At 32.4% G+C, this 10,586-nt stretch overlaps 1 protein-coding gene and 1 non-coding gene across 2 annotated transcripts; one reads left to right on the top strand and one right to left on the bottom strand.

Moving 5' to 3' along the window:
- Positions 1–42: 42 nt before the first annotated feature.
- On the bottom strand, positions 43–2,313 carry LOC132296004 (GDSL esterase/lipase At5g03980-like). Its single transcript, XM_059794259.1, has 5 exons — positions 2,031–2,313; positions 984–1,196; positions 731–879; positions 371–644; positions 43–260 (listed from the first exon to the last, which is right to left on the bottom strand). Exons 1-5 carry the CDS (start codon positions 2,311–2,313, stop codon positions 43–45), a joined length of 1,137 nt encoding a protein of 378 aa, XP_059650242.1.
- Positions 2,314–5,162: 2,849 nt separating this feature from the next.
- LOC132298118 (small nucleolar RNA snoR127) lies at positions 5,163–5,361 on the top strand. Its single transcript, XR_009479541.1, has one exon. It is a non-coding gene; the product is annotated as a small nucleolar RNA snoR127 (small nucleolar RNA).
- Positions 5,362–10,586: the final 5,225 nt, after the last annotated feature.

The raw sequence follows: 10,586 nt of genomic DNA, 5'->3' as shown, positions 1-10,586 counted from the left end.
CCTATACATAACCTACTACTTTGCTAGCCAAGAAAACAAAAATCAGACGATGCATTGCAGTTGAGGGAAGATATCATGAATGAGCTTTCCCGCCATAAACTTGTAAGCCTCTTGCGTGAGATGAACTCCATCCCAGCTGATGAATTTGTTTGATTCAGCACAAACCGGAACATCTGGAGCTCCACACATTCTTGTCATATCAAAATTATAGTCACCCCCAGTTCCACAGCAAGCTTTTTGAGCAGTCGACGCATTAAATCCTGTAAACAACAAAATAAAAAAGGAAATGTCATGCTTAATTATTTTTTTTTATGCAGTTGGAACACTGCGTGTGTTTATGTTTGTGGGAGGTAGAGAGACTCTGACTCACCAAGATATGGAGCATTCTGGAAAAGCCATTTGAAGGAGTTATAGTAATCGCCATATACAATCACTGCATTCGGATGCTCTTGCTTCAATTCTTCGATGGCCCTCTGTAGATGATCATTGTGATATATCGAAAAGTCATTCAAAGCTTTGAGACAATAATGCTCATCGTAAGCTGCTGAATCGTCGGTTTTGAATCCGGTGAGATAAATTGGAAAACAACCTATTGGGAAGTTACCGGGGACGATTACTCGGATTGCACCATGATGGATAACTTTCTGAAACCGATAACAGCAGAATTAGAATTAGGTGAAATTAGATTAGAAGCAACAAGTAGTAAAAATGAAAGCAGTCGAAAACATACTCTAACAGCATCCTTTATAGCATGGACAACATTTGGAACAATGGTCTTAACCTCCTCAATAGATTTGCGTTGAAAGAGTGCATAATTATAATCATTCCCTCCTATCTCTCCAACCATGAACAGAGACTTCTTTAGCTTTTCAACACAATCTGTCAAACATAAACAAAGTAAATAAAACATTTAAGTAAATAATCACTCAATTTTAATAATTCTAAAAATCATTTAATTTAATTAGTTTAGATGAATCACAAACCTCTGTTATTGTGACATGTGGATTTGAAATGTGTAGACATCCAATCAAGTTGAACATTGAGAGAACTGGCAGTGACCGGAGATGAGATGTTTTTAGCTGCCAGTTTTAGTGTTGATAAAGCAGTAGAGCCAGCAACTGCAAAGTTCACTCCATGTCTAAAGTCGGCTTCAATATTCTTGTACGGATTCAAATACGGAAGTCCAGATGCCAATGCTGTCAAAGTATGAAAATATAATGCAGTTTAGTAATTTAAGTATATTAAAACCAATTCAACACTAAACGCTTACTTATAGTTTTTATGAACATTAATTTCACCACAACCAAAAAAAAAAAAAAATTTAAGAAGATTGAACTATTTGCATAACTGATATATATATATATATATATTAAAATAAATAAAAAATAAAAAGTATATAGTGGCAAAGTAATATTTATGAATCAGTGAATATGTAATGTACTATTTCTGTATATATTTTTTGCAAGGTTTGTTAATACATGTTTTAGGTTCTAACTTCTATATTGCAGTCTAAATAAATTGTAAGTTCATAAATTTAGCCTTTATATATATATATATATCAAAACATAGCACAATTATTAGTTTTCCATTAACTTAAAAAACTAAGATATATAGTGCTGATTGAGGAAAATCGTTTAGGGAAGAATTTGGTACGTACAAAATAATTGACATTATTTATTTATTTATTTTCTTTCTTTCCTTAATTTTTGTATAATATATAAAAAGAAGAAGAAGAAAAAGCATGAATGACACTGATCATTAGTGTACAGAATCTAAAACATATTAATGAATACAAATAAAGTTATCAAATTATATAGAAGTCGACATGTGTATGTGTGTGTGTGTATATATAATATATATACACTGTAAATAAAAGTTGACATATATTTTGGATACTACTTATCATGTACTATATTATTCAAATTAAAAAGATTCATTAGACTAACCACCAAAGAAATAAAAATTAATGAAGTTATATTAATTATGAATTTATGAAACAGACTAGAAAGAAGAGAAAATCGACGAAATACCAAAATAGTCGATCATGAGAAGTCCGTTTGAGCATCGACCGGTGGCATTGTTGAAGAAATTCTGACCATATGGAAGCCTACCAAAAGGCAAAGCAGCCCCAATAGGAGCCTCACGAATCAGATTTCCAGTGTCGGATATGGAGTCTCCGAGTTGATATATCTCATCAAAGTCACAAATCTTCAAGGGATGAGCATTGCATGATTGTGGAAGATGAAAAAGAAAGAAAAAGCCCACGACTGTCACAAAAACACAGAAAAACACACTATTGGTATTAATGGCCATTGCTCAACACCAAAGAGATCAACCAAGCAAGCTTTTTCCTAAACGTATAATCTATAATGTGTTGGGGTACTAATACACATATATATATATATTGAATGAATTCCTAATTCCACACCGAGTGTGAATTAATGTTTCCTGTAAGCAATTCAGATTCTATATTATGGATATGGATTAAGTTTCTTGTTCTACGTAAGAAAAGTCAAAAACATCCCTACTAATTAGTTATGAACAAAATTAATTTAATGGTATTCATGTAATTTTGTGAAGAAAAAAAAAAAATTTGCCCGCGTAAGGAGTTGGATATCATCTGAAAATAGGAGTTATAGTTGCACTTCAGTCCGGACTTTAATAATATGGACAAGTGGAGTTGGAAACAAACTGAATCCCAACCCAGCCCATTTGTGTGGTTTACCAAATTCAATAATAATATCAATCTGAATTTATTTTCGCACATATGTTTGAAAATTTTAAAATTATATCAGCGCAATAATACATATATACACTAAGAGTTGGATTAGTCTTATCAGCAACGTGCGAGGATACTTCCTCTGTGAGAAAAAAAATAAAAATAAAAATAACTAAATAAAATGATAGTTGATGGAGAAAATTTTGATTGTTAAATTGTAAAATAGTTGTATTTAGAAATCAATTTGAATTATAATTCGAATTTATTTAGAAAACCATATAACAAATTTGAAATCAAATTCTCATTTTCAATTGTAATACGTTAATGTTTTGTTTGAACTGGTTTGGTAGAAAAGAAGAAAGATAAGAAGGAAGAAACAAATTTCCTTTGATTAGTAGAGAGGAGGAAAGGAGAGAACGAAAAAATAGGATGGATGAGTTATCATTCCTCCTTTGTAAATTTTCATCCTAACAAATATGAACGAAAGATGCAAAGTAAAATAGGCAAGGCTATTAAAAAATATTTTAAATTACAAAACTTCATTATAATTGACACTCGTAACAAACAAAATAATATATTATCTTATTCTCTTCTATTCCATACAAACATATTATAAGAGGGAAGAATACAATCTCTTCCATAGGAATGGCTCATTCATCTCTTCTTTGATCGCTCCCTTCTATCCAATTTCCTTCTTTCTCACCAAACGGAGCATAAGTTTTAGTTACGAAATATCCTTCATGATTAATAATTTTGTTTACAACTTTCAAAATAGAATAATTATTTATTTATTTTTCACCTCAATATCTCTTTCACAAGTTTATTTTTTTTTAAAAAAAATCTAACGTCAAATGTTATTTTTTTTTTGTTTATTAGGTCATGAGAATGGTGTGCGTATTTCTTCGCCGAGGTAAAAAAAAACACTCAAAATTTTGGGGTATTATAGCAAATTCGCATTTTACTGAGCCCTTGACCTTAAAAATCTTATTATTTTCTCAGTCAGCGATTAACCGTACAGACCGTTTTCACAGGAAGATCGATAAAAGGTTCTCTCTTCAATCGTCTTTCTCATGTGTTCCATTTCTTGTATTTCATAGTGTTCTGCAATTTGAGAATTCGAGTTTCATCAAGAGCTAGGGTTTCATAGATTTTTAAAAAAAAACTTTTTATCTATTAATCCACTGTTTGGCTGTCAAGAAAACTGAGGAAAGGAAAAGAAAGAAGAACGTTAATCCAATGCTTTACATCGTTTTGGTTTCCGGAAACAGAAAATTCAAAGAAACCCACATTGTTCTATTAGGCTCAATTGAGTCATTGCATTTGTTTCAAGCTTCAAGATAAAATATTCTGTTCTATTTCACATTTTCTTAGAAACTTGTTAGCAGTTTCTTTGTGAATGCATTTGATTATCTGTGCTTTACTTCTGACTACATTTTGTTTGCTTGTAGATTTACACTGGTGGATTTTGCGCTTGTGTGACATAAAATGGTATGTTACTTACAGCATTGATTTGATAATATCATTAAGAGTGGGTTTTCTTTTGGTGTATTTTGAAGCTCTATTATTGCATTTTATGTTAAATTGATGCAATTGTTTCTACTGTACCTTCTAATTTATCAATGTAAAGTCTACACAGGGCATCCAGTAGTGAACTGATTTAATTGATTTTTTTTTTCATGATCTTTGATCTTTCAGAGACCAAGTGGAGAGTTAGAATTGTTAATGAGAATTTAATGTTAAAGTTTTTGTTAAATCAATACAACGAATTCATGTAACGGAAATGCAGATGTTAAGATGGATGATAGGAGTCACTAGAGGAGATAGGGTTACGAACCAACATATGAGGCAGAGTGATAGAAGATTAGAGAGAGTAGACTTAGGTAGTATGACACATACACAGAAGACCTATAGATGCACTGGTGAGAAGAGAAGGTTAATTTGATAGAAGGTAGGAGCTGGAGAGGGCGCCCGAAGAAAACATGAGATGAAATTATTAGAAATTATTTTAAAAAGTTAAATATTAGAGGAGAATCGGCTTGTAATAGAATAGATTGGAAAAGGTCTGAGCTAGGATCTAAAGGTGTTGGACAAAGCTTCATTGGAGTTTGACACATTTCACTGTTTAAGATGAAGGTTGGGCACTAATCAGTAATCACAGCATGAACTACATGATTAACTAACAAATATGTTAGATGGGAAAATAATGGGTTGGGGGTTGCTAAATTTGTTTGACATGATTTTGAGCAACGAGTATATTCGTGCTATACTTTCCTGTGAAAGTATTGTCTTTTCTTGCAAAACTGTTGTGGAAAAAAAAATTAAAGAGTTTGATTCTTATAACTTTTCAATAAAAAATGTTGTCTTTCCTTATGTTGCAAACTGCTCTCTTCTCTCTGACCAATGATTTTATCAAAGAGGTTTCATTGCTTTTAAGTTTTAACCTCTGGAATGATGCATTTTAGCCAAATCAGACACTGATATGCTCCTGAAGGCATTTTCTGTTAAGTTTGTACCAATTGTTATTGCAAAGACACTTTAGTGAGATCTTCTGTGATGCACTGGTTCAACCTTTAATTGAGGCACCTTCTGTAGAAGTGCATCTTTGGTGATAATGTAGAGAGATTGGTTGCTTGCTGACCAGAGTTCTTGTGCCCTTTTTAATATTCAGTTTGGGAAAATTGAAACCCACCTTTTTAATAATTTTTTATTTTTTTTTTAGTTTTATTGGTTCTATTATTATTCCTTGATTCAATAATTGGATAATGTTTAGGTTTCTTAGCATCATATTCTTTAGACTTTGTTCAATGGAAATATTATGGATGCACAAAATTCCATCACAATTACACAATGATAATAAGGCAATTATCATGTCCTTTGTGGATACATGAATATGCTTTTTATGTGTTATCCCTGGAACTGCATTTTGCTCTTTCTTAATGATTTTTAATTTTATAGGACGCCTCTTGTCTGGACAGAGATCTCTATCAACAATTATCCTTCCGAAATTTTGGGTGGTAGGGGTGAAGGGATGTATTGTACGACGGTAAATAGATGATTACTGAGATAAAAATAGAAACATCCAAATGTAATTGGATGACTGTGACCTTGTAAGCAGTCACATTAATTGCCACAACACTTTTTTAATAGGTGACTATACTATTTATTTATCATGAAGGTCCCATTGGGCACTAAAAATCTCCAATTGGAGGATATGACTGTTTACATTGTACTGTGCAGTTAATGACATAAGGAAAGTACAACACCCCTCTCTGCAATACGCATGGCGTGTAAGTTGGATTGAAATGTTATGGATGCCCTGTTTTTCTTCCTAGAGATTAAATGAGAAGCCGTTTTGGGAAGTTTGCAGCTTAAAACTCATAATAATGCTTCATTTTTTAGAATGAATGCTTCATTGCTTCTCATATCTCTTTGGTTCTACTCATTAAGTTGAAAAGCACAAGTTATTGTTATATCTCCATTAAAATATTAGGGCACCATATGATATCTTGGTGAGGTTTCAAAATCACATAATATGCTTCATTGCTTTCATGACCCCTAAATCTGACCATTTTAAGCTTGTCTTTTTTCAAAGTATGATCATTACTATGTGGCCAATTGACCATACTGGTGCTTGCAGACATCTTCTATGAATGGTTGCTAGTCACAACAAACATTCAACTAAACGAATGTGAAAATTTTGTACAAGATCTTTCATTTTGACCTTTTCCACCTCTGGACAAGCACTTTAATCATTTTGCACTAGCTTATATCTGTGTAAGAATCAAGGAAGACACATTTATATCGTGTCTGTCACTGTTTCCCATAAAATTGTTTTGAAAGAGGTTTCAGTTTATTGAATTGGTCTTTCTCATTGTCGGACAATTCAATAGCAACCATATTGTGCAAAATAATAACAAAAGTTATATGAATCTGGTCTACCCTTTAGCACCCCGCGTAAGTGGGACTGACATTAGGAAAATGGCATTATAACTAGTGAATCATATGGTTTGTCCAATTATTTGCAATTTAGATGCTAATGCTGGTTTAGCACCCCAAATACTGCTGCAGTAGTAATTCTTTTTGTCGAGTTAGCTCTGATGTTAAAAAGTTAATGGGACTGTCTGCTTATAATTTATGTGAGGTTTGACATCTTTAATTGTTCGTTTTCAGTTCAGAGAAACAAAATAATTCAATAAAAGGAGAGAGAAAAAATGTCTAAGTCTACTGACAAGCGTACTCTGGAAGATCTGTTGAATGCCATTTATTACTTAAGACTTACAAATCTTGCTAATTTTTGTTGCTTTATTGATGAACTTTTACTTTTCCAGATAAAAATTCACCTGGGTAGGGTGGGGTAGGGCGAGGAAGAGGAAGAGAGTGCGAGGCAAGCAGAAGGCAATGGGCGTGGTACAGACAATCAAAGTGCCGAAGGCAAGGTGGTGCAGGGCAAGGGAGGTTCTGGTAGTAAGTCTTGTGGCAACAAAGGGGTATAAATTTACATTCATATATCTCGCTCTAGGATGCAGAATATCATATAAAATAAGGCTAGCATATTGGTCGAGTATTAACAAACTCAGCTTGAGTTTGATTTTGATACTCACCATTATAGAATCACATGAGACTCAATTGAATCCTAGGGAATTGGTCAACTCTCTTCCTCCCTATGGACTCGGCTAAGTCATCATATATGATTGGTTTGAAAGGCTGAGAAAATTTCACGACCGCGATAATTGATTATTTTACCTTATGCCTAAGGATGACCTTGCATCCACTTCTTTGAACCATGGATGATTATGGTCATCACACACGGTGATTTTGATATGAACAAATGTTTTGTCATTTAAAAAAAAAAAAAACCTTAATCATCATACCGAATCGTTCTATCTTTAAATAAATTAAATAAAACAATATTATGTTCTATGGTGATCATAGTAAGTGGTGCACATGCATTGTTCATTCACTTCTCAAACTTGTAGATTTGCTATCGAGTATTGTAGTGCATGAAACATTTGGTGCATTTTGAACTTCAAACAAGCCATGTTGGAAAATTGTGGTGGGACCATGGTTGGCACCATGAAGGTTTGTGGCTTTTGTTGTCTCTTGATTTCTGTGTTAGTTGTGTTAATTGGTTTTGGAGTGTGGCCATTTTGAAGCTTATGCATGCTAAGACATGCTTGTTGTAAGTAGTTTCATTGCTTTTGAAAAGCAAAATTTGTTTTAGATTCCATCCAGGAAATCAAGAAAAGTACTTTCAAAATGCCGGCAAAAATATAGGTTAGCTTATGTGTACATGCCTTTGCACACAATCTGTGTCAAGAATTCCAAGGTAACTTTTTAGGGTGAAGTTCCAAGTTTCAACTGTTCCCACAGTAGGGAATGTGATTCATCAGTTGTAGAATGTGAAATAATTTGTTTTCAGAGCCCGGCAATTTGCATGCTAGGTCATTGTATGTACGTTGCCATCGCGGAGACACAACGCTTGTGATCTAACATGCAGCAGCAGTAATAGGAACTTGTAAGGAGATCTGTTGTCTTCTTTATTCTGGTGTTTTTGTGCTGTTGTCAAATTCTGTTGTCCTTCACTGGCCTTGCTTTGTTGGGTTTAAATTGGCAGTCTAAAGTTTCTCTCTCTGTTTCCACTAGACTAGGTCATTTTATGTATAACATCTTTTTGGTATTGTTCTCTTTGTTTTTCCTCTTTTTGGTTTTGCTTAGTGCCGGAAAGGGATTTATATATATATTCTTTATGTACATTCTTGGGTTATGCCCCCTTGTACTTTGTTTATAATATTTACACCCAGCTTACTTTATGTGGTGTCACATTAAGATTCCAATTCTCATTCATTGTATTTTTGTAATATAATAGACCAAGTCTATTTGTCTTAAACCCTAGACATGAAATTCATCTGAATTTGGCAATTGAATGACAGTACATGACATGTGATTGAAAAAAAAAAAAAAAAAAAAAAAAAAAAAACTAGATCATTTGCAATTTTAAAGCATAAGATTCCAATTCTTATTTAACGTATTATGGTAATAATAATAGACCAAGTCGGTTTGTCTTCTTTTTTTTTTTTTTTTCCAATCACATGTCATGTACTGTCATTCAATTGCCAAATTCAGATGGTACTCGCACACATTGCCTCTACTGAGGTTCGAACCCCTGACCTCCCTTTAGGAAGTAGGGGCCTTGTACCGCTGTTTGTCTCAAACATGAAATTCTTGTGAATTTGGCAATTGAATGACAGTACATGACATGTGATAGAGAAAAAAGAAAAAAAAAACAAAAACAAAGCTCAGAAATCTTACTTACGCAAAACAAAGTCTCATGTAGTCTTCTTACATATGCAAAACAATCTGCACAACCATTTGCTTCATTCTAAACCCAAAAAAAAAAAAAAAATTAGAATATCAAGAACAGTTTGATCAATTAATCAATAGTATAACATAAAAGTGAAAAAAATTTCACATATGACTAAAATTTGGAAAATGGTGGTAAGTTTGATTCTATGAAACATTGTCACATGTTACTTGTGCCTACTTTACTTTTTCGCACACTGAAATCTTTGTTTATGGCACAATTATGTTAAAAGATTATATGCTGCTTCTTCACCATGTACTATGTGCCAACATTCCAATTTTAAATTCAAAATCAACATCATTTCGATGTATAAAATATGGACTATCATTATTATCAACAACAATAATTTCTTTTGTCACTATCAAGTTCAGTGTATACAAATTTAACAAAAAAGTAATAGCAATATCGCATTATATTAAGGAACATAACTCATATTAAATAAATTAGGGGTTCAAATATTACGATTTGAGCAATTAATCACAAGTATAGCATAAAAGTGGAAAATTCACACCAACTAAAATTTGGTAAATGATGGTAAGTTTTGATTATGTGAAACATTACTACATGTTACTTGTACCTCAACGTTATCGTACCTTATCACCCTGAACTCTTTGTTTATGGCATAATTACTTTGTTTATGGCATAATTAGTATAGAGATTACGTATTTTTTCTTCACTATGTACTAACATTTCATTTTTTTCAATTCAAAATCCATATCCTTCCCATGATTAACACATGAACCACCATAATTTTCAGCATGAATGAATTTATTCATTTACTTATCAAAAAAATAAAAAATAAAATTGAATGAATTTCTTCATTAGTATCAAGTTTACGAGAAAGTATTAAATATCACGAGACTATGATACTCAAGTGTCATCACAACCCTTAAATGTGATGGGACTTACCGCCACATTCATAATCCAAGGGCTGCCATTGTCCCGGGGTACCATACCCTCGGAATATTTAATACTTTCTCCAAATTCACTGACTACAAATTTAAACATTAAATTAAGAAACATAACTCACGTTAAATGAATTATAGGTTCAAATAATACAGGTGTAATGGCAAGCAAGAGACCTACTCACCATTTTCAATAATACTTCTTAATTTCATTAACAAGGTTTAGTTAGGTTTTTTTACTATTGATTGAAAAATTGAATAGAGAGGGTTGGTTTCGACAAATATTGGATCATAAAAAATCCAAAGACATATGTGTCAGACGTGACAAAAGGGTATAGTGGTCATAAAATAAAATTTTAAAACTAATTTTTGTTATTTTTTTAAACGAAAATTTTGACTATAGAGGACAATTTGTCAAAAAGAACAATTTGGGGAGGTTTTTGTTGAAAAGAGTTGTAGTTTAACAGGTTTTTTATTTTTATTTTTATTTTTATTTTTGGTACTTTATCTAATTTTTATATACTTAAATTCTTTTTTTAATGCATATGAATAACCTAACTCATAACTAATCTGCTACCAAATTTGATTTTCTCTTATTTTG

This window comes from Cornus florida, unplaced genomic scaffold (genome assembly GCF_030987335.1).
Source record: "Cornus florida cultivar Cherokee Brave unplaced genomic scaffold, ASM3098733v1 CherokeeBrave_3.0.0_Hap2_Chr02, whole genome shotgun sequence".
Classification (NCBI taxonomy): Eukaryota; Viridiplantae; Streptophyta; class Magnoliopsida; order Cornales; family Cornaceae; genus Cornus; species Cornus florida.
The sequence above is the reverse complement of the archived record's forward strand: the minus strand, read 5'-3'. Positions and strand labels throughout refer to the sequence as shown.

Coding starts and splice junctions, on each gene's coding strand:
- LOC132296004 (XM_059794259.1), bottom strand. CDS start 2,313: ATGGCCATTAATACCAATAGTGTGTTTTTCTGTGTTTTTGTGACAGTC. Junction 880..983: donor CACATGTCACAATAACAGAG/GTTTGTGATTCA, acceptor TATGTTTGACAG/ATTGTGTTGAAAAGCTAAAG. Junction 261..370: donor CCAGAATGCTCCATATCTTG/GTGAGTCAGAGT, acceptor TGTTGTTTACAG/GATTTAATGCGTCGACTGCT.